The sequence below is a fragment of the Callorhinus ursinus genome, unplaced genomic scaffold (assembly GCF_003265705.2).
Source record: "Callorhinus ursinus isolate GAN/ISIS: 27379988/994484 unplaced genomic scaffold, GSC_fseal_2.0 scaffold9, whole genome shotgun sequence".
Lineage (NCBI taxonomy): Eukaryota > Metazoa > Chordata > Mammalia > Carnivora > Otariidae > Callorhinus > Callorhinus ursinus.
The window spans coordinates 36,975,078-36,999,260 of record NW_027397071.1 but is presented as its reverse complement, the minus strand read 5'-3'; the positions used below and the strand labels follow the sequence as shown (position 1 = coordinate 36,999,260).

At 34.7% G+C, this 24,183-nt stretch overlaps 2 protein-coding genes across 31 annotated transcripts in view; one reads left to right on the top strand and one right to left on the bottom strand.

Annotated features, from left to right (window-relative positions):
• NEXN (nexilin F-actin binding protein) overlaps positions 1 to 2,252 on the top strand; it is a 42,937-nt gene extending 40,685 nt beyond the window's left edge. For 7 of the 9 annotated variants that reach the window (XM_073896475.1, XM_073896468.1, XM_073896469.1 and 4 more), the window contains 3 exons: positions 1,239 to 1,424; positions 1,662 to 2,022; positions 2,114 to 2,252. In XM_073896475.1, the coding sequence (XP_073752576.1) occupies positions 1,239 to 1,424; positions 1,662 to 2,022; positions 2,114 to 2,127 (561 nt within the window). In that variant the 3' untranslated portion in view covers positions 2,128 to 2,252. Of the gene's footprint in view, positions 1 to 1,238; positions 1,425 to 1,661; positions 2,034 to 2,113 lie in introns of those variants that run through there. The other 2 variants (XM_073896472.1, XM_025871936.2) reach the window with 1 other exon arrangement.
• The window catches only part of FUBP1 (far upstream element binding protein 1), a 33,852-nt gene continuing 11,897 nt past the window's right edge, over positions 2,229 to 24,183 (bottom strand). For 4 of the 22 annotated variants that reach the window (XM_073896452.1, XM_073896454.1, XM_073896457.1 and 1 more), the window contains 11 exons: positions 24,032 to 24,132; positions 23,502 to 23,643; positions 22,728 to 22,888; positions 19,925 to 20,076; positions 19,756 to 19,835; positions 16,106 to 16,243; positions 14,362 to 14,436; positions 8,359 to 8,418; positions 8,133 to 8,278; positions 5,511 to 5,557; positions 3,029 to 3,257 (listed from right to left, as the gene is read on the bottom strand). In XM_073896452.1, coding sequence (XP_073752553.1) covers positions 3,224 to 3,257; positions 5,511 to 5,557; positions 8,133 to 8,278; positions 8,359 to 8,418; positions 14,362 to 14,436; positions 16,106 to 16,243; positions 19,756 to 19,835; positions 19,925 to 20,076; positions 22,728 to 22,888; positions 23,502 to 23,643; positions 24,032 to 24,132 — 1,136 coding nt within the window. In that variant the 3' untranslated portion in view covers positions 3,029 to 3,223. Of the gene's footprint in view, positions 2,355 to 3,028; positions 7,754 to 8,132; positions 8,279 to 8,358; positions 8,419 to 14,361; positions 14,437 to 16,105; positions 16,244 to 19,755; positions 19,836 to 19,924; positions 20,077 to 22,727; positions 22,889 to 23,501; positions 23,644 to 24,031; positions 24,133 to 24,183 lie in introns of those variants that run through there. The other 18 variants (XM_073896460.1, XM_073896461.1, XM_073896464.1 and 15 more) reach the window with 13 other exon arrangements.

The window sequence follows — 24,183 nt, the reverse complement described above, 5'->3', positions numbered from 1 at the left end:
TTGAAGTACCTCCAAATATTAAAAAGGCAATTACTAGATGACCCATAATGTTCCTTCCAACCTAAGGTCTAGTTCCATGGTTATGAATATTGCTTTAAATATGATCTGGAGAATTTTTTCTGCCAGAATTGCCATTTTATAATACTTAACAGCATTTAACTTGTTCTTCTAGCAATGAATTTTCATCAAATAATCAACTAATAGAGCAGGTATGGGAAGTTGGGCAGGCCTTCAGAGACTGTTAGAAGACAGAATGAAGAAACTGATGGCAAACATCCATGCACCTATTTTTCTTATATAGGCAATTATTTTAGAGCTTGTTTCAGAATTTCCTTCAGTTGGATGTGGTATCCTGAGGCAATTTCTTAGTACTGTGAAATATAAATGGTGAGATTTCCAGACAGATCCATTAAAAGTCTAAGTAGTTTAGAAATTATAGCTAAGGTACTTTAGAAACCCTGAATTAACTGTACCTACAAGCCCACTCTACTAAAACCTCCCTCAAAAGCCACCAGTGACCTCATTATCACTGTTTTACAGACTCAACGTTGTTTTAATAGTTTAAACTCTGCACTTAGATTATCGCTTATTTCCATGGTTTCCAGCTCTTACCCTAAATAGATGACTAACCACCTACTTCAACTCAGTGATTTCCCCAACTTCCAGCCACTGCCTCTTGCAGTTGTCTTTCCACTTATTCTACCCGCAAACACTTGTCTGCCATTTGGCCATCAATGTTTTGTTGGATGAAATTCATCTCAAAGACAGTTATTAGCGAAGAAGGGTTAGGAAGGAAATCATGAAGTGGGAAGTAACAGAAATTGCATTTTTTCTATATTACACAGGAGGGTGTAGAGTGATGGACAATCTTGTGACAAGGGAGTATTTTAATAGTTTTAAAATGTGTAACATCCCCATCCTTTCCTGTTATTTAGTACTATCAGCCAGCACAGTGTTGGTTAAGCAGATAAATACACTGGAACTCCAGTGATACTGTATAACCTTTACACGGGAAGGAAAGGGTTCTAATTGTCAGGAGACTGTTATTCAAATAAAACTTTCATTTTTCACAAATTAGGGGATAGTGAAAATCTCCACATATGAGTATAGCACAAATATGTAAACCAAACATGAGTCATTATTTTGTGCCTATAAATGACAACATAACTATTAATGCTTTAGTTCTTGTTGGTTTCTAGAAAACAAGCAATTCTTATTCTTGGCCCATTTTCATAAAGGAAGAAGATGTCGATGTCAGGCCTGCAAAAAAAAGTGAGGCCCCATTTACTCATAAAGTGAACATGAAAGCTAGATTTGAACAAATGGCTAAGGCAAGAGAAGAAGAAGAACAAAGAAGAATTGAAGAGCAAAAGTTACTACGGATGCAGTTTGAACAAAAGGAAATTGATGCGGCACTACAAAAGGTAGCAGGCTTACATACTCTATTTTTCAAATATGCTCTTAAAATATTGAGGGATTAAAAATAATTTTTAATAGCTTTCAGGTCAGTGTAATGTTTTATAAAGTACACATTGTAGTAGGCATATTTACATGTTCTTTGGGAAGCAAAAACCCATTCACTCATGAAATTTTATTGCTAAACCGTTGTCCTGAAAATGCTACTTTAAACGCCAACTTGAATGTGCTTATATTTAATATAGAAAAGAGAAGAGGAGGAGGAAGAAGAGGGTGGTAGCATCATGAATGGCTCTACTGTTGAAGATGAGGAGCAAACGAGATCAGGAGCTCCGTGGTTCAAGAAGCCTCTAAAAAACACATCGGTTGTAGACAGTGAGCCAGTTAGATTTACTGTTAAAGTAACAGGAGAACCCAAACCGGAAATTACATGGTGGTTTGAGGGAGAAATACTGCAGGATGGAGAAGACTACCAATATATTGAAAGAGGAGAAACTTACTGTCTTTATTTACCAGAAACTTTCCCAGAAGATGAAGGAGAGTATATGTGTAAAGCAGTCAACAACAAAGGCTCTGCAGCTAGTACCTGTATTCTTACAATTGAAAGTAAGAATTAATCACTTAATCTAGAACTTTTATTCTATTTAAATTTTTTTCCTTTAAAAAAAAAAATCACTTTTCTTCTTCTCTTTTTTAGCTGACGACTACTAGCTCCCCTTCCCTCTCCCTGGAACTTTCTCCCCCCCCCACCCCCGACTTTCTTACTACACCCATGTTTTCTGTGGCGGGGCCAAAACGGAAACCAGAAGTGCCACTATGTTGACTTTTTATTCCTTTTCATAACAGTCTTCAAAACACAAGCTCATCTAAGGAATAACTTCTTCCTTTCCAAATGATCACCAGATTCATCGCCATATTATGCAGAAGTTAAGGTGTATCTAATGGGGTAAAGTGGAAAATTTACTCAATTATTAAAATACATTATTTTGCATGAAAGAATGTCATTTATGAGCTATTTTCACCTAAAATTAGTCCAAGATAGTAAAGACTTAATGAATTTGGAACCTATCAATTTGAGTTTTCCTTAATACATCATTTTCCTTGTAGCTTCAAAGTCTTTCTGAAGCAGAGAGGGGAAAGGGGTGCCAATTCCTTTCAAGGGAAAGGGGGAGCATGGAGAACAAAAGGAGGACTTTAAAAACAATTGCCAGAGAAAATTTAATGGAAACCACGGCCTACAGAGTTCTGAATGTTGAGAATATTAACATGTACTTTTCAAATGTGTGTAATACATATTCAAGCTTAGAAAGCAAATTTATGTTGTGACCTTGCCTGAACAAATTATCTTTTAGTGAGAAAACTTTGTATCAGTAGTTTATGCAGGAGAAAACACTTTTAACATAATGAACGATTTTAAGATCTAAGAAAAAAAATGGCACAATCTTCAATTTTAAAATCTGGTCTTCAAGTTTGTAAATAATTAACTACCATGTTCTAGTACCAAGTTGTTTTATATTTTAGTTTTCTGGAAGACAATTTTACAATGTAAACTCAATAAAGTAACTTCTGTATTAAAAAATAAAGTCAATATTTTAGAAAAGAAAAACACTCCTTTATAATATTGATCAATGTACATTTATTTTTTTTATTGAGGAAACCATAATCAATACAAAATTACAGCAATCATGTGCCCTTTTACATACAATGTCATTAAAGCAAACTCTAAACCACAGTTTGTAAAGTATTCAATTTACCTCAAGTCCAAGCTGCATCTCCCTAAGACACTGTTCCCATCACAGTAGCCATTTTAAGCCAATCTTCTTTTTACACACGGGTAGTTTCTGTAGAGAACACTTTTCTCAGGACGAAAATGCATCGAGCATGCATAAGAAAAAATATATATATATATGCGCAAATACATTTAAGAGTTTCTATAGGGCTATCATTGAAGAAAATAAAACCTTCGGATTTGCTTCTTAAAAGCACCAATTTAAAAAAATCCCTCAAATTTATACTGTGGCAAGAAAACTCAAGTGACTAAACAAAAAATGTTATTTTCAGAGTCAAAATTATCTTTAGTATTGTTAAAATACATTTTAAAATGAGGCAGAATTTTCAGAAAATAAAAAGACATCCTCATTGATCATTTCTACATCCTTATTCTAGACAACAGATGTTTGCAGATAGAGCTGGTTCTCCTGGCAGAGTATTCAAACAAATGTTATCACTTCTGCATATATTCCTATTTCCCTCTTAAGGTACTCTGCTACTCCTACCCAAACCCACCCTTATGAATTAACTACCAAGGTATTTGTCTAAGGAAATATTTTATGTTTATAAACAACTAGTATCAAATCACTAGTTTTAGTATTAAAACCATTTTCATTAGTTAAAAATAAAAGTATACTTTTCATTTCTAAAAGAAACATCAAACCATAAGAATTCTACATAACACCACACTAAAATATCTTTAAAAAATGAAACACATTGTCAAGTTTTTAAGTGCTAAATAAAATAAATCAGTTCAATTTCAATCTAAACATTGTTTCTACCACTCCTAACATCCATTGCATTCAAGTCAACTGGCTCACCTTTTCCGCTTTCCATTTATTTCAAGGTTAAGATTAGCGCCATTTAAAAAAATGCAGTATCAGTGAAGGCTTATGGTAATGAATAAAAAAAAACTCTTGATATAGAAACAATGCCCCAATTATCTATTAGCATTCATCTATATTTTATAAAAATGCAAACTACAACTAACCAAAACTTGACAGGCTCTTAAGGTTCAAAGAGCTCCTTTGTATTATCAGTCTTAACATACCTATCATTGACTATTAAAATAATACATACACACACATAAATGTGGTGCAGTAACTATATAACTTACAAAATTTAACAGTTCATGGAACATTTAAGATCAAGCGAATAGCACTTTAAAATGAAAAGTGATCAAAAGCAGGTACATTACACCCTATACCATATTATGTATGGGAATACATTTCATATTTCTCAATTATGATTTGCCAATTTTACCTTCTACATTGAGCCCTTCTATGGTCCATGCTCATCGGCTCACCAATGGCATACACTCAAAGGATTCCTCTTTATGGGTAACTATCTCAGGACCTGATTTTATGAGCTATGATTTGGTGCTTGCAGCATCTTCAGCACTGTGTGTGAAAATGAAGGCAGTATTTTTGAATATTTTTCTTTGTTGTAGAGATAAGCAGGAGTTTTTAAAAGGATCAGCACATTTTAGAAATTGAATAAACAAAACTGATATGATGCTGCTTTAATACATTCATCTTAACTCAAAATATGTACCAGTTAAAATCATCTATAAGAACACAAACATTTTAAACTGGCAAAAAAAATAAATGCAGCGTCAGTTATTTAAGTATTATAAATCAGAAAAATACTGGTTGCTATACAGATTATGAAAGGTTATTTGCTATACAGTTAACATTTCACTGATGCACATGCCTTATCAAAAACATACTGCCAAGTATTCCTTATAATTTTTTCCTTTTTCAGTGTATATAAAGATTATGAAAACTGAATTGTCTAAAAAAAAAAAGTCATAATAAAACTCTGACCCATAATGTCCTTACTGAATTATTATACTTCAAGAATGAGAAAAAAATAAAGACTCCATAGCTTTGGAGGGCAAAGAAAATGTCCTGTCAATCATAAAGAGATTGTGAAGGCTGTTGAAGTTTCTAACCAAGTGATTTCCTAAATCTAGAAAACTGTAATTGCCCTTTCTTAATTTTAACAATCCCTCTATAGTTGGGAAAAGATTACAAAAAGTTTGGATGTAGTTCAATTATAGCAGCAATCTACTCATCATTTTTTTGTTTTCATAAAAAAACAAAAAAACAAAAAAACAAAAAAAAAAAAACCATTACCCAGAAATGTAAACAGTTGTTTGAACAACTTACAGACTTTCCACTGAAATGGTAGCATAAATAACAAAATACATTTTGGGGAAGCAGTAGCAGATTGCTTTTGAATTACACAACCACAAAAACCTCACAGGGACAACATTAATGTACTGAAATATTTATTTATATATGTCCTTAGGTTGTGCTTACCTGTTGCTTTTTGCAGCAGAACCTAAGGTGGAAGGTCTGGGAAGGCACTGTGAAGTATAAATAATTGCACTGTTTGCAATTAATAAAGATTTTAAACCTTAAATGAATCAAAATCAACAGCCTCCAATTTGTGAGTTATGATACTGAATCCAACTGAACTATTTCTTCAGTTTAATTAATAAATGCACCACTTTCCTAAAAGGTCATCTATAAAACAGTATCATGCAAAATACTGAAATTGTTCATGTCAATAACCCTACTCTTAAAGATAACACATAACTAACTCCTTATTAAACTTGAAAACTAGAACTATATATCCATATCTAAATAAGGGCAAGGGAAGTCACTCCAGGTTCTATAAAACAATCAGAAACATTTCAAAATATCTATAATGAACTGAACTGCTATTTTCTACCCTGTAAGTAATCTCAACATTTATGTCCTTGTACATCTCCCTTTATATTCAGAACAACTGGTGCTCCCCACCAATGAAAGAACTAATATATATTTATGAAATGGTGTTAAACTGCTACATTGCTTAATATTTGCAAACTGAAAACCACTTCTGTCTGATACATTTCAAGTCTTTCATATTAATATAGAAGATATGCATACTGTACACTGAAAAACAATATATTTTAGGAGCACCAATGAGTAATACTATTCAATTTTAATGATCAGTTTTCTTTAGCTATAGCTAAAGCATATCAAAAATACTTACCCATTAAGCTCACTTAAAAAAAAAATACAGACCTATGTATTATTCTATGTTAAATTAAGAAGCAGTTATGGTTTTCCAAGATATCAGCACTGTATTCCAACATAATATTCACACAAAGTATGGCATTTACATTATGTGGAACATTGACAAAAAGATACTGTTGCAGTTCATCAATTTGTCATTCTGATGTACTTACAGTGCAATGCTCCTTGAAGGAACACAATCAAGGATGATACACAGCACAGTCCTCCTCACCCCTACAGAGCTAGTTCTATACTGGCTGGATCAAACCTGCACTTCAACAGACAATGGCAAGACAGACTGTATTTGCATGTAGTCTAATATATTAATATGCAAAGAGCCAACAAATATGCAAAGAGTAAACAATGGATTTCAACAAAATATCAGAACTTCAGCATGAGTGTTATAGAGTAATAAAGTGATTTCAAGTACATAAAAAATTTAAGTTGATTCAATGATTGGACTTGTGCATTTACAGAACAAAGCTTATCTATACTGCAAAAAGAAAAAAAAAAAGAAAGAAAAAAGCTTGAACATTTCCATACCCCAATAATGTTTCAATGGTAGATGCACTGTAGCTATACTTTTTGCATACTATTCACTTTTCTACCCTAAATTTAAAAAGAAACACACTAATATTGTATACATTGAAAGTTTCTTTACATGAAAAACTTCTTAATCAACTACTCATATTCACTATCCGAAAACTGTTTAAAATTAGTTATGCTGAAACAGTCTTGGAAATCAAGTAATTATTAAATTAAGAACAGAAAGGTTAACTGTTATAGCAGCAGTACAGATCTGAAACAGTGGTCATGTATAAAAGGAAATTTCACTGTTAATGCAATGGAAGTATGCCAAAAGATCATTGTACACACATGCAGGTTTTAATCAAACAGAAGGAAAAAAAAATGAAGATATCAGGATTACTTGTGCTGAAACAGCCAAATACAATAAATGGAAAAGATCCTCCAATCTACTACTATACTGCAAGGGGGAAAAAACATGCCAGTGTTTAAAAACTCAATTAATATTTCATGGGGAAAGCTTATATATTTGTGTATATGTATCTTAATTTATCATTGCTAAGAAATTATGAATCCTTTAAATACCCACATATCCAACTTACCGACACAGGAGGTTTCATATCATTTATTGTAAAGCACAAAACAGGCATTTTAAAAGTGAAAGTATACATTGAAAAAGTACATTTATATCACAAAGCATTGACCACATAATAGTTGCAAATACATTTGCTGGAATGTGTACATCTACACTAAATACTAAAAACAAACCAATTTTCATTTCTACACAGAAATATTAACCTCCTATCAGTAGTGATAGATATTTTGTACATTTTCAAAAAAAAAAAAAAACACTATTTTAAACCAAAAACAAATTAAGATCTTCATCAAGTCGTCTGCATCCATATATTTAACAAAGGTTTTTTTCCCCCACACAATGAAGCAAATACTGTATTGTCCACTTCTTATTATTGGCCCTGTGCAGAAGAGATACATAAGAAATACACAAAAAGTTAAAGAAAATCCTTTAAATGGAGCTAATTCAGGAGTGAATCCTTTAAGAAAGAAAAACTGGTTAATATAAATGGTGGTGGCTTCTTGCATGATTTGCAAATCCCTGGGGGAAAAAAATTTATTTTTAAAATCAAAGGCATTGTAGAAATATTCAGCACTCAGATGCCAGAAAGCATTTATAAAAAAACAAACAAAAAAACCCAAACAATACACCAAGGTACTTCATTTAGTTATGCTATGCCAGATAAAAATTAAAAAGGCAAACATAATCCCAGACAAAACAGTAAACATGCAGAAAACATGATTGGAATAGAAATCAACACTTTAGCAAGTTTAGTATACCTGAGGTGCTGGAGGATGCTGTGGCATTCCCTGGGGACTTGTCTGGGCATAGTACGCTGCTTGTTGTCTATAGTACTCAGCCCAGGCTGCACTATAATCTGGCTGACCACCTGGTGGAGCACCAGTAGGAGCAGGAACTGCTTGACCTTTGAGAAAACAGAACAACTTTGTTGCTGTAACCACAATTAAAAGCCCAAAAGAATCTCATTTCTAATAAAAACAATACCTTGCTTCTTGTAATATTCCTCCCAAGCTTTTGAATAATCTTGTGTCTGCCCTTGTTGACCTAAAAAAAACCCCCTAAATTTTAATACAAAATTATATCCACTGTAAGTACAGGTTATAAAGACAAGCACAGAGGGTCAGAATTGCTCCTGTTTTATTTTATATATTCATTAGTGTCCTATTTTAGATATTCATTAGAAAACTACTCTTGTAATTAAAAAAAATCAGAATGCTGTTTCTTTTTGCCTTATTAATATTAATAACTTTTAGTTCTAGAGTATCACTATTAAGAAAAAGCAAAATCGAAACCGTGACATAGTTTTAACTAGGAAAGGAGAAGATTTAGATATCTTGATTCAATACAAAATTTATAAGTATGTTCTAAAATGAGTTTGGAAAGTACTTCAAGTAAGCAATCTATGGTACCCTGGTACTGACGTTGGGCACAGGGATGGGGGAGACCATGATTTTTTGTCTTATTCATTTGGATGTTACACTACAGATTTTAAATAAAATGAAAAATCCTTGATGGAGAAAAAGAACATTTTTGACAAACAAAAAACACCTGAAAGCTTTTAAAGGCTTTATTAAGATCTGGTCAAGATTTTTGTTTCCTTATTATAACCTATAAATTGTGTGTACAAAGACTAATCTTCAAGATACTCTTTAATAAGATGTTAAAAGTTTCAATACAATGTATTCAAATCACCAACAAAATTACATTAAAAGTAACCTGAACAAAGGACATAAAGAACAATTACTGGAGAGGTTCAAAGCGACAAGATCAATGAAACACAAAACTCAACAGCTTTCATGAGCAGCTATTTTTCTAGGCAGTGTTAACTCCTGAATGACTAAAGAGACCTAACAACCTAAATACGATGCACAAAACTGGCTCTGGATTAAAATTATCTTAACAAAACTCACACACACAGCTACAAAAACACTTTTCTGACAACCAAGGAAATTTAAATATGGTCTGTATGTTGATAATATTACTGAAATAATTTAAAAGTATGCAACTTACTCTGTAAAGGTTCAAGGCACAATACGTACACATGCACAGACACAAAGTACATATGGTAAGCTTTTAAAAAGTGTTGAATTTGAGGGGCGCCTGGGTGGCTCAGTTGGTTAAGCAACTGCCTTTGGCTCAGGTCATGATCCTGGAGTCCCGGGATCGAGTCCCACATCGGGCTCCCTGCTCAGCAGGGAGTCTGCTTCTCCCTCTGACCCTCTTCCCTCTCGTGCTCTCTCTCATTCTCTCTCTCTCTCAAATAAATAAAATCTTTAAAAAAAAAAGTGTTTAATTTGAGTAGAAAATATAAATATGGGTGCCTGCTGTACTATTTTCCAATTTACTGAAGGTATGTAATTTTTGGGGAAAAAAGTGTTTTTCGTATTTTCGTATTTTCTTATTTAGCTCCTTTGAGAATTTTATTTAGCTTATAATTACTTGACCTGATGGAAGTATGGCTAGACAAAAAATACTGAAGCATAGACACAGAAAAAGCTGTTTTTATGTTTATTGGATGTTGTCAACAAGGTAACTTTATGTAGTTGCAGAAATTAGTGTCTATCAGTATCACAAAACTGGCTGAAGAACAGAAGCAATTCAGTGAATAAAATTTTTAACATTTATGAGTAACTTTAAAAATCCAGGAAAACCTCCCCTTCTATAAAATATAGGCAACAGCAGAGAAATTCCATGTAATATAAACAAAATTCTCTTATTTTTGCGTTCCCTAATCATCTTCAAAGAGTAAGTGAGTTTAACATTTTGATCCTATGAGACACAATTAAGGCCAATCTGAAACAGGTTTCAATATTTAAGACAACTGCCAAATACCCCAGGGTATCAACAGTAATAAAACTACACAATGTGTCTTACAAACTGTACACTTGAAAACCTGCTGACTTAAGGCCAAACTTGGGTTAAGACAGCAGCAATTTCTACTTTGGGTTTATAAAAAGGAACTGATCATTGTTAGATGCTCATTTTAGAGGCAAAATAACTAAGATGGTAGAAACAGGGAGACACATTAAGAAAACTCATCAAACTCAAATGTTCCCTACCCTCCCCCCAACTCAAATATTTCTGTGGGAAGTGAAAGGTAAACATACTAGACTTTAAGAAAAACAAACACTTGGTAAGTCGTAAACACCTCACACTCCTTTCTTGAAAGTGTCCAAGGAAAAACTTAACTCATTCCCCCAATCTGGGGGACAAATGTGATTCATTTTGCCCTGCTGAAAGTAAAGAAAGAACTCTTCCTATCTACTTGGGACTTGGCTATCCCCTAGCCTCTTGTGCCCCTCTGCCCCTTTTAGGAATGTCCTTAGCTGGCTCCCTTTATCCTTAGTTCAAAAACTGTTGAAGGCCAGATAGCTTAGTTTATACTTTAAAACATTACTTAATATTTACATACAGGATTACAATATATAAGGTTTTACTTTCATTTCATTCAAGAGATGAGACTTGTCCAAGTTCACAGGTAACATTCCTGAGCCAAACCTGATTGAATAGATTTCACTCTAAATTCTCTCTCTAAACACCTGCATCTTTCCCACAACCACGTTCCCCACCACACGACCTCCACCACCCATCCCCTGGCCTTTACACCAAAGGTGCAGTGTCCACCGTATCAGCGCTTAACATTATATAAGGGCTTTCCTCAACTCCCAACTTTTCCAAAAATGCCTTCACTAGCCCTCTTCCAAAGGGCAACTGTCAGTCTCTACTTTGAAATTCTGCTTCATCTCTCTTTAGGGTGTTTACTTATTACAAAAGTTCCCTTCATTCTAGCTTCAAAAATACCTACTCTTCCATGTTGGCTGCCATTCCTTATTAAGACTTAAAATTTCCTTCATTAACCCTCTAATAAATTCATCTTTATGAATTTCTTTCCTAAATTCTGTTGTTGTTAATCCTAGGAAATTTAGAATTGTTTCAGAAAACGAAACAAATTTAAAAACTTAACTGTTTTAAGAGGTTTATTTACTTATAAGTGAACAATGACAAATTTATAGTGTTAGTGGGTATTTTCTGTTAACAGAAAAAGCTGAAATTTGCCTTCAAAAGCTAGGACAGCCTGCCTAGTTTGGTAAAGAGGGCACTGGATTGGGAATTAAGATGTCCAGAGTCCTAGAAAATCACAGCTCTGCCACTGGACTTGGCCTCTCCCAATAGGGGACTTAGATTTGGAGATAAAAGATTTTTATCTCCCTAATATTTTATTACTTTCTTCCCTTTCATTTAAAAATCTTGAGGGCATCTGGATGGCTCAGTCGGTTAAGCATCCGACTCTTGATTTCGGCTCAGGTCATCTCAGGGTTGTGGGATCAAGCCCCACATCTGGCTCCACGCTCAGCACAGAGTCTGCTTCTTTCCCTCTGCCCTTCCCCCTGCTCAAGCACCTCTAAAATAAATAATCTTAAAAAAATAAAAAAATTTTGAAAACTGTCTCAGTAAAGCATGTGACTTGATCTCGGGTTGTGAGTTCAAGCTCCACGTTGGTATACGGACTACTTTAAATACATACGCATGTACATACATACATAAAAATCTTGAAAACTGAACTATATTAGTTTTATGCTTTAAGGTCGCTTATGCGCAGTTGTCATAAAAGGATCTTAAGGACCAGTAATGCACCTAAGAGAAATTAAGGTAGTTAAGCAACCAATCATTTAACAAAAGAACTTTTTAAAGGAAAAAATAAATTGACTTTGTAGCTAACATTAAAGACCTGGCAACTTAACATTATTTCCTTTAAGATTTACATGTGAGAGAATCATTAAACTAATCCTTTGCTCAATAAATTAACAGCTGATCAATGTCATGCTATAGAAAAACACATAACTGGAAAAAAAAAAAAAGGTGGGGGTTAAGGAGGCTCTTAGGCCAAACATAGTGTTATTTAACTATTTCTGTAACATTTTTCTCCACAAAGGAGTCAACAGAGTCCAGCGTAGTATCTATAAAATTAAAATTTTACAGTCAGCAGAGTAAAGGTAGAAAATGAAAAATTAAAAGAATGGCAAGGTGAAAAGTCTATCCTTAAAAATCTGAATGGTAATAAGACCTCAAAGATTACATTCAACATGCATCCCTCACTTCGGGCAAGTAAAATATTAAGAATGCTAAACAGTAATTAATGGCCATGCTGCAAATGAATGATAAAATATACTAAAATACAAGTTGCACTAATTCCCCAATAATTTTCTAGGTCCACAAACAGGCCTATTTTTACTTATTTTAATATTAACTTAGGGAACATCTCTGGTTTATTAACCACTGTGAAAATGTAAGTTGGACCCAATGATTTTTAACTGCAACAATTTAATTGCAAATGCTCAAATCTTTAAAATGGTGACACTATTTCATACAAGTTATTAGAGTGACCATAAGTCCTGACAGAATACCATCCTCAGTTATTCTCAAAACTATCCAACTCTGGACAATAAATTACGTGATCACCCTAAATAGAATATACTGTTTTGAGGAAAAACAATTTTTCTTTAAACAGAAATCACGCTGTGTAAAACATCCTTATCACCAGGCAAATGTATCCTACACAAAAAAGATTAATATAACTACCCTTCTGGAAATTTTTCTTTCTGTGTAAGATGACAAAACATCCATGGGCAGACACTGAAATTTAGGTTGAGAATCTCAAACAGACTATATCTTATGAGAAAAATTCTACCATCTATACCATCTATAGATTCGTTCTATTCCAGTGAAGGGTGGATAAGTTTATCTGTTTAGCTTTCATTTGTGGTAAGTGGCTGTGGTATACATGTGTTAATTTTAAATGACTAACACCACAAGCTTCTAAAAGCAAAAACTATCTGTTCAGAAATACAGTTGACCCTTGAACAACTCGGGGTTATAGGCACTGACCCCTGTACAGTTGAAAACCCACATGTAACTTTGACTTCCCAAAAACTACTAATAGCCTTCTGCTGAGCAGAGGTCTTACAGATAACATAAACAGTTGATTAGCACCTATTTTGTATGTTTACATATTATATACTGTATTCTACAATAAAGTAAGCTAGAAAAAAAATACTAAGAAAACTATAAAGAAAATTAATTTACAGTACTGTAAAAAAAAAATCTACTTGTAAGTAGTCCCGCTAAGTTCAAACTTATGTTGTTATTCAGGGGTTAAGAGTATAATATCAGGTTCCAAGTGGTCCCAGGAAAAGGCCAATTTGGGAGATAGACTTGGGATTTATGCCCTCTAGGGAGTTCAAATTCTGCTACCACTTAGTAGCTGTACATGTGACGTGTTAGTGGAAATACAGTTCTTTTCATTAGTAACAGTTTGTAGTAATATACCTGGCAAAGTACTTGATTAACAATTGTATCCTCCATGAGAATAAAACCAGAAGGGCAGGGGCTCCTGCTATTATGCCCATAATCACATTCTCAGCTCTTTCACTATGTTTGGCATGTGGTATGTGCTCTACAGTTACTGAATGGAAATGGCCTTTCTAGGTGACTTTTTCTTTTTCATATACACAAATGTTATTTAAGTAATTAATGTACTATGTCACTGTCAGTTTTATTTTGCAGCAGAAAATAGCACACACAACAAATTTTTGCTTGGCACTCTAATTTAACCGACGCCAGTTAGGCTACTATTATATGTAACTATCTTTGACAAAAGTGCAAGTAATACCCAATGTTATATGTGCCAATGGGGCAATTTTTAGTTTCAATTATTAAGTGGTTGACACATACATTTAGAAATAAAATTTCCTTGTTATGTGACCACAAATTAAGAATTAACTGTAACCCTGATACACCCAAAAGTTCAGTGATTTTAGAATGCGTTCAATTATTCTCCAAAATTTAAAAGTTAAAAATAAAAAGTCCCAGTAACAAAAACATGATACAAACATGGTTTTCTCGGTCTTCATCCTTTCTAGTGTGATATTTACTAAATGCTTCAATTGCAGTTTAATTAAATGTATAAAAAAGAAATGTAGAACATACCCATTTTCTTGTAATACTCTTCCCAAGCCTTGGTATAATCAACCTGTCCAGCTGGAGCTGGATTCTGCTGATCTCCTTAAGAAAAACAAAAAACAACAAATAGTAAGATTAAGGGTTTCAGAAGACATTCTTGGCTCTTTCCTTCTGTTCCTTGAGTGGAGAAACTGGGAGCGGCCTGTCATAGGGAGTGAGGGTGCTGTGTGGTAGTGGGATTCCTGCTCGTGCCAAAGACATAGGGGGTATAGAGGCAGTCAAGAGAAAATTTGTCTATACACAATGGAAGGAAGAGTAGTCACATTGAGCATTTAAGTAAATTCATTGGTTAAATAAGGGAACACACTGAAGATAGGTCTTTCACCATTTATATATAAGCATGGAAAGGGAAAAAGCTAGAAAGAATCCTGAAGTATTATAATGGAATTGCAGGAGATACAATAGTCTTATATACATATATAGATTATTTATGTTGTTTCATATATGTGTATGTAGATATACATACAGGTAAATTTCTTAGCTCTGTATGCTGAAAGGATTTAGAAGCAATGACAGCTTAGTAGCAATGAACACACTGAGTTTGGTTTCTTAGATGATGGTATTTACTAAAAGGAATCAGGGCTCCTTGGAAAAATGGCTGATTCTAGAGCCCAGAAAGCACAAAATAAGCATCTTATTGTGCAAGAAAGTAAGGATGTGCTTAAAGAATAACAGACATGTCAAAAGGATACAGGAGCCATCTTGAAGGTACTCCTGATTAGCCAAAGCTAGGGCAATCTGATAATCATATAGTAAAGATAGTTTAAAACCATAGCATGTTGAATAAAACAGGAGTCCATACTGATAGAAATAGGAAAAAAACTTCTTCCTTATAGTACAATACCAACTAATAACATATAAAATGATGTAAATAAAAATTATCATCATAGCTGTAGCTGAATCAGGAATGTGTTATCAGAGAAGTTGATATGAGGAAAAAAGATAATCTCAGTATAATTCTCCAAAAATATTTATTAATTTCAAAGAGAAAAACGCTATTTTATAGTCTAGAAACCTGGCAAGACACCAACATGACCGATGGACTATGGTTACCATCTCCAGGGATGAAGCAGGTCAACATTATATGACCCCACGATATAATGCACCAAGAGCACAGCATTATTTAGGAGGTACTGCCAACTAACAAGTAGGACCTCATGATCATGACCTCATCTTTGTGAGAAAAAGTTGAAGGAACCTATGTTGATTTGATCATCATCTCGCAAAACAAAAGGTCTATACTTTTTTGCCAGATGGGACCCTGGATCAGAATAGAGAAACTGATGGGACAACTGGTGAAATCTGAGTAAGGGTTTTACATTGGGACAGTAATGATGTATCAAGGTTAACTGTTTTAGCAGGCTGTATGATGGTAATGTATTTTTGGAGTAATACAGAAAGAGTACTTAAGGTTACTGGGACTTCCTGTGTACGGCCTGGTCTTACATGGTTCTCAAAAACTACTGGTAATGGATATGGGCATGTATGACAGGGTAATGGGACAAATCAGAGGTGAGAGGTAAAATATTAACAGCTAGGTTACCTGGGTGTTCTGTAAATCTATCTTACAACTAAAACTTTTATGAAAGTTTGCAATTATTTCAAACTTATTTTTAAAAAGGAAAGTCTGCTCACTGAAGCTATAATTAAATATTGGAAATTTCCAAACACAAGTTTCTACTTCTACATACAAAATAAATTCTTTAATTACCATAGTTACCTTGTCCATTGGTTTGGGTTGTAGTTGGTGCACCAGCAGGAGCTGCAGGTGGTGGCTGTGCTTGCTGTTGATAATAGTGAGCATAATAGGCAGCCCAAGCTGCTGAATTTGGATCCGTTCCTGCCTTAGCTAGAATAAACACAAGTTCAAGGTTTGCATCTGAAGTCCGTAATCTCTCTCTCTCACCCACACACTCTAGTAAATAAACAGACCCCCAAATTAACTGGTATCAAAAATAAATAATAAATGGGACGTTTTCAATTCTATTACTTTAACTGTCATCATTAGCATTAATCACAGAAAAGTGAGGTACAGAGATTAAGTGACGTTCTTAGAGAACTAGTTGAGTGGCAGAATTAGGATAGGAATAAAGATCTTTTGTCTCCAAATCCAATGCTTTGCTTCAAACCATCCCATGGCCTTGGTTTCTTCCTAAACTGGTTTTGCCTCAAGCACAGCTGTTCTACATGACAGATGACTACAGGAAAAGGATTTCTAGGAACTAACCTGTACAAGAAACAATTATTTTACAACTATGAATTCTGTCCTGTCTTGCTTTCAATGTAGAGACAACATAATCTTGAAAAATAAACAAGATTTAGCCATATTTCATCTCCTCATATTTCACAGTAATTATCCTAAAACATACACTTGATGTTACTGCCCTACTTGAAATTCTTCATTTATTCCATAGAGTCTTCAGGGCTGTTGAAGCTTTTCTTAAGTGCAACATTATCACTCAACATCTTTAATGATCTGACCCCCTGGCTTATCCTTTCCATTCTAGCCATATCTTCCCCCATTTGTCAATATTTTTCCAACACTCAAGTTCTGGTCACAGTAAACTGCTTGTACTTTTCAGAAGTTGCCACGTTCATTATCTGGCCTTAGACCATGTTATGCTTTCTCTGCACTTGCACCCTCATTTCATCCTTCATAAAAAACTCATGCAGTAACAGTTTGAGATCTCTCAGTCAGAAACAGAAATCCTCTTCTTGATTCTGTCCTTTATATCAAGAATATCATTTGACACTATAGATAATGTCTTTTTAAGTTTATATTATCAAGAAAAATGTAATTTCCTTTGCCAGAGTCTGTATCTATGTGAAATCTGTTTAGCTTTTATCCCAAATGGGCAGCAAGTCTCAGGTGTTTAGTAAGTTTGAGAGAAAAGGAGCAAGGATTTCTAGAATGATACAATGTCTAAGGTAATACAATTTTAAGGCATGATCCATCCTCCACAACATCCTCAAGTAATAAATGTAGTGCTTTTCTAAGTTGAATGTTTGTCTTGTGTCATTACCTGTATATTAATACAAATATTTCACTTGACACCATCTCTGTCTAGAGAAACTGAGATAAAACAGACTTTAGGGGCGCCTGGGTGGCTCAGTTGGTTAAGCGACTGCCTTCAGCTCAGGTCATGATCCTGGAGTCCCGGGATTGAGTCCCACATCGGGCTCCCTGCTCAGCAGGGAGTCTGCTTCTCCCTCTGACCCTCTTCCCTCTCGTGCTATCTCTCATTCTCTCTCTCTCAAATAAATAAAATCTTTAAAAAAAAAAAAAAACAGACTTTAGAAAATGATACTTGTACTCCTGAATGTGTAGAGGGTATAAGAGAACCAGTCTCACAGTTCCATATAATACATACAAAGAATTTAATAATTATTCAACATGATTATCTTTCACTTATCATACTATAGGTAAGAAAAAAGATACAGAGGGATTAAAAAACTTGTTTACTACCCCAATTACTAAAGTTGTAGCACTAGGGCTTATCAAGGTCTCTTTCACTCTGAATCTAATTTCTTGACTACTACATAAGTCCTCAACAGCCCATTTATTTTTCAAAGAAAAATATTTTAATTCAGAGAATATGGACTTTGTCATTATGGGGCCACATTTAAACACCAGAATGTTAATCAAATTCACTAAAACAGTTTCATCTAAAAAAGTAATTTTGGGGGGGGGGCGCCTGGGTGGTTCAGTTGTTAATCATCTGCCTTCGGCTCAGGTCATGGTCCCAGGGTCCTGGGATCGAGTCCCACATCGGGATTCCTGCTCGGCGGGAAGCCTGCTTCTCCCTCTCCCACTCTCCCTGCTTGTGTTCCTGCTCTATTTCTGTCAAATAAATGAATAAAATCTTATAAATAAATTAATTAATAATAATTTTGGTTTTTACATATTGCTAAGTCTAATATAAGCAATATCTAACACCAGCTGCTATCTTTTAGCTAAATGGGTTACTTCTTTTTCCAAAGGCAATGCTGCAAGCCATATTCATCAACCAATTCTTACAGTGGTGACTTCACTACTCCCACTGGGAAAACTTGACTGTGATAGAGACTACTTCTGATTCCCAACATTTTTCTCAATCATGTTACTGACCCAAACAGTGCTCATAAGGTGCAATCCTGCAGATCCAAGTTTCCCAATATAAATTCACCCCTTAACTTGCTCAAACTCTTGAATCTCTTAAATTATGTGATTTTTCTGCCTAATCACACCATCCCACTTAGTTTACAAGAGGGAAGGAAAAGTCTTTTCATTCTTAAGAGATGTTTAAACTATTATACATTAAATTATATTTGACTCTCAGTCATCACAGCACTGCTAACACTTAGAGTGCACTTTTCTGCTATACAATGTAAACTAATCTTTGCATACCCACATCCTTGCACACTCAAGTTGTTTCTTGAGTGAGTATAAGTTGTGGTTATTTGCTTACTGTCATGCTGTGCCATCATATTCCAAAGAGCACACATCCTATGAAATTAAAATATGTTACAATATAGGGCCACATTTAAATAACAGAATGTTTAATTAAATTCACTAAAACAATTTCATTTAAATTAATTATTTAGGTTCTTTTAAGAAATAAATACACTAGTGTGGAAAGGAATCCATAATTCAGTACCTTCCTTGAAACTACTCCAGTGAAAGAGGCCTAAAAGATAGGTAGTAGATGAGAAAGAAGGATCATAAATAAATGTTAATTGGTTTCGATGAACGCTCCTTTGACCATCATGGAAAGAAAACTAGAGGATGGCAGATGCAGTAACAGAATAGAATGTACATATAAAATCCAGTTCTGAACAGCGAATACATTTAACTAAATGTATTTTTTGAGTTCTAACATGCAGACATTAAACACAGCCCTGATTTTTACGAATATGTGAAATTACCATATCAGGAATATGAAAACATCTTATATATCTTATTTGAGAACTTCAAAGTTTAATACTCAAGTATTAAATGCTCCATTAGACACTCACATAGTTCTATAAATAAACGTACACTACTCTTTCATGGATAACGTCACAATTGACACATTATACATTTGATGGCACTGGTGTTTAAAACTAAGACGTTGTACTTCTTCCTGTAGTTTTGGCTTTTAGCACTCTGCCCTTACACTTTTAAAGGACAGAAAGCCAAATGCAAGTAAAAAAAGTTCATTGAAAACAGACCATATTCACACCAATCTTATATAACGTGGTAAAACCAGAAACTAAGACTCCTGCTGAAGAGTGTTAAGTGCAGAAATACGCACACAACGTAGAGTTGACACTAGAAAATTTAAGAAGATAACAGGAATGACAAACAATACAGATTACACATGAATGATAAATATCTTTTACCTGGATCAGGAGGGGCCTGTTGCTGCCAGTGTGGATATGCATTTCCCCACCCCTGGGGAGCATAAGGAGCTGGAGGACCACTGAAAAGATAGAAATCAATATAAAAATACAATTTACCAAAAGCTAGAATCTTTGGGGGGAAAACCCCAGAACCAAACTCAATACTTACTGAGGAGCAGGGCCGGGTGGTCCTGGATTATAAGGTGCAGGGTTGTATGGTCCCATTGGAGTTCCAGGCCCTGGAGGCCCAGGAGGCCCATGGGGACCTGGGACACCATGGGGCCCATGGGGTACAGGCGGCCCTAAAGGATTTACTGGGCCCTATAAAAAAGCAGAAAGATGCAGAAAATCAGAAAAATGGTAATGGCTGAACAATTCAAAGGCCAAATTAACCTTCCATTCCTACCCTTTCATATAGCCACAAGCAACATATTTTAGATTTTCCTTCATTTTCTCATTCATGTTGCTTAAACTCTTTACCATACTGAGACATGTAAATTCATTAAAATCAACAGCATCAGCAAAGAATTGAAACATCTCCTTTACCTTCCATTCTATTCCTTTGACTATTCCCTTTTCTGTTATTTCCCTTTCCTTTTTTAATTCTTTTACTACTCCTTTATCATTTTAATCATGGATGCCTATCAAATATGTTGTCTCTAGCTTTTCTTTTTCTGCATCCATTCTACATTTATTTTCCTAACAATCAGACAACCACCTTGACGATATATTCCCCAAACTGCTTAGGGCTTATATTGTGAATTGTCTACTGGGTACTTTACTAATAAAGTAACAATTCTCACTCAAAAAACTATCCTCTTCACAACCTTTGTGTCACTGAACTCCATTTACGTGAACAATTTAAATTCATTTCCTCTTGCTCTTTATCATTTTCCAAATACCGTATCTTCATATTCATATCACACCACATAATTAATAAAGCTCAGTTGATTTTCCTCTTCATAATCCAACTTGTAAAGACCACTAGACTAGATTTAACCGTCCTAAACACAGCTTTCATGCAGTTAATACAGTTCATGATGTTTTGGAGCAAACTGCTTAAACCACATTTGGTTGTCTATTTTCGCACTACAAAATAATGAAGCTAAACTTCAGGACTTTTAAAATCCTTTTTATTACTTTATCCCTTTAAATCTCTAACTTGTCATTATCACTCACTTCTACTATCCAAAAACCATCCTTTCTAAAAAGTAAAAAAGGATTACTGAAAAAGTATTAATATTTTTATAGGGCTATGTGCCACTCTTTTAAGTGACACACACTTTATTTAATCCCTACAACCCCATAAAGGAGCTACTGTTATCCTCATTTACAGAAGAAACGAGAGGCAAACGAGTATAAATAGCTTACTCCAAGGTCACAAAGTCAGTAAATGACTCAGAGTATTCTGAACCCTAACATGGGACTCCAAGAGTCCATGCTCATAACCGCCATACTAAACTGCTTCTCTATAACCTATCTTTTTGCCCATCAATCCAGAAGAAACCTTGATCCATGCAATACTAAGCACTGTAAAACCCAAAACCAAGATGTGTTCATTTTTCTAGGATCAATCTCCGCCACTACCATGTCCAAAATTATTTTTTTTGTTTTTGAACACTTATTGTCCATCCCATAGAACTTACAATGTTATGTATTTTTATAATACATTCTTTTTGTTTTTAAGTAATCTCTACACCCAATGTAGAGCTTGAACTTACAACCCGAGATCAACAGTTGCATGCTCTACTAACTGAATCAGCCAGGAACCCCTATGAGACATTCTTTAAGCATCTTTTGTACATCTATATTTGTCTTTCTCTGAAACATAAACCGTGTCAAACTTCTTTTCTATCCCATCCACAGCATGGCAAACACCACGGAGAATTTTCCTAAGAAATTCTAATTGTTATTAGTAACTTAAGATGCTCCCCTACGCCCTATAGTAAAAGAATGCGGTAAAACACTAGTAGTTCCTCATTTATAAGAAAGCACAATCAAGACTCTCTATACATTTTTTTGTACTACCACCAGGAAACTCTTCTAAAGGAAAAATTTCCAAATTTGGCCATGTATCAGAATCACCTGGAACATCCTTCTAAAATTAGATGCTGGGCCCTGTTCCAGACATTCTGAATCAGAGCTGTGTGGTATGTGTAGAGGTGGAAAGCATTCAAGTAGTACACATCTAAAACTCCTTAAGCGATTGTCAGTCTAAGAGTTGGATTTGTAAATTTCTACTCTAAAGTGGGGGATGCATATAACTCATATTTACCTCAGCAGGGTTGAGTAAAGTAAGCCCCTTATTAAATACTGAATTCTCATTAACTATGTCCTTCAAGTATACTCTATAACCCTCCACCAACCCTAACATCGTATCTGCAAGTAACGCTACCCATTTCTTATTTATCCACACCCAAATATAAGGTTCTGAATACTTATAAATGTGTATTTAATTAGGTTATTTTTCACTGCTGGAGAATCTTTTCTATGTTATATGTAACCATTATATGATGAAACCTATAATCTTAGACTAGAAATTGGCATTTTTCTGTATAGCAATTATAGGAACATGTGAATTAATGTCTTATTTAACTAAGAGGGCCTTTGTATAAATTGAGGTTGGTTATCTATTTATGTATTTGGTTTTTTTAAACTGTTGTGTGTGTGTTTTAAAGATTTTATTTATTCATTTGAGAGGGAGCACAAGTGGGGTCAGGGATAGGGAGAAGCAGGCTCCCTGCTGAGCAGGAAGCCCCACATGGGGTTCAATCCCAGGACCCCAGGAACACCACCTGAGCCAAAGGCAGATGCCCAACTGACTGAACCACCCAGGCGCCCCTACCTATTTTTTAAGTAAGCTCTATGCCCAATGTGGGGCTTGAACTCACTGCCTGGAGATCAAGATTCACATGCTCTACTGACTGAGCCAGCCACGCACCCCTAGAAATTGAGGTTTAAAGCATACTCACACCAATCTTTTCTTCTATAAGTTGCCGCGCATAGTCTATTTGCTGTGGAGTGCCACGGATTGTAAATAATTTCATATTAGGATCTGCATTAGGTGGAGGATTTCTCTGAAGTTCTATTCTTGCACCAGACTGCTGGCTTATGCTTTTTATGGTTTCACCTCCTAAAATCAAAACACATTAATTTCTCTAAAGATTCAAAGGATACAAAAGGAACTATCCAAAAGAAAATGGTCACAAAAGGGCCATTAAAAAAAAAAGTTTTGAGCAGTATCCCATCTGCCCATATTTTTTGGGGATTTCCCATTTATTTTACACTTTAAATCAAGTTATATAAAGCATTCATACTTCTCCTAAAACACATTTAAGTTTTAAGACATAAATCAGTATACCTACACCCAACCTTAAAATGAATTATAACAAAAAAAACTATAACTTAAAATATCTGGCTCAAATAAATTGCTTTTACAAGTAACATAAACTAACACACTTACAAAAAAATTCTAAATTTTAATAAGATATGAGTCAGGAAAAATTTCTTACACTAATAATTAAAACTGTTGGTCCCCTCTCTAGAAGCCAATGTGATTCAAATCCCACTTTTATTTTATATATAAGGCCCTTCATTTATGTTTTTGTTAGAAATCAACATAAGATACAGCAAAGGAAAAATCACTGCTACTGGTTTACAACAGAAAAAGCATATAGAAAAATCCGGCCATGTGTTAAATTTTTACCCACACATCAAAACATTAATAAGAGTTTAAAATACATTGCCTTTTCCTATTATTAATCCAGTTTTCCCAGTTGGTACAATGAAATTAAATTCCTGTAGTCCACCAGGTGGTCCCATGTTCCAGTTGCCTTGACCTCTACCTCTTCCTCGACCACCAGGTCCAGGTCCACCAGGATTACCAGCCTAAAAAAGAGGAAGAAGGAAAGTCAGCATAGAATCATACTCTTCTTTCCATGATAAAGTCATCACGTGTCTATCTTCCTCAACCTTCATTTTCCTATACCAGAAATTCAAGAAGCTGGGAGATGACGTGGCCCAAATAGTCAACAATACCCACCATTTATTCTTTTTATACTGGGATGAATAAGACAATACACGTAGCTACCTTCCCTACCTTCCCACTCCAAGATGTCTACCTCAAAGCAACTTAAACTTTCCAGTTATTAACAAAGTATCATCAGACAGATTCTGATATAAATAAAACTAAAGGGGAGGGGGGACCCTTTCAGACTTGAAGGAAAACATTTTTTAAATAAAAATGAAACAATGAAAATATTAACATCTGTCAAACCTGAACACTTCGAAGAAGGTCTGTAATAATTTCTGCAGCATGTTGACATCGGTCTGGAGGTCCCGTTATTTGCGCTATTCTATCAGGTGTTGTTCCATCATCTTCAAAACCAAGAAGCAAATTGGACTGAGTTAGCAACAAATGTGTGTAAA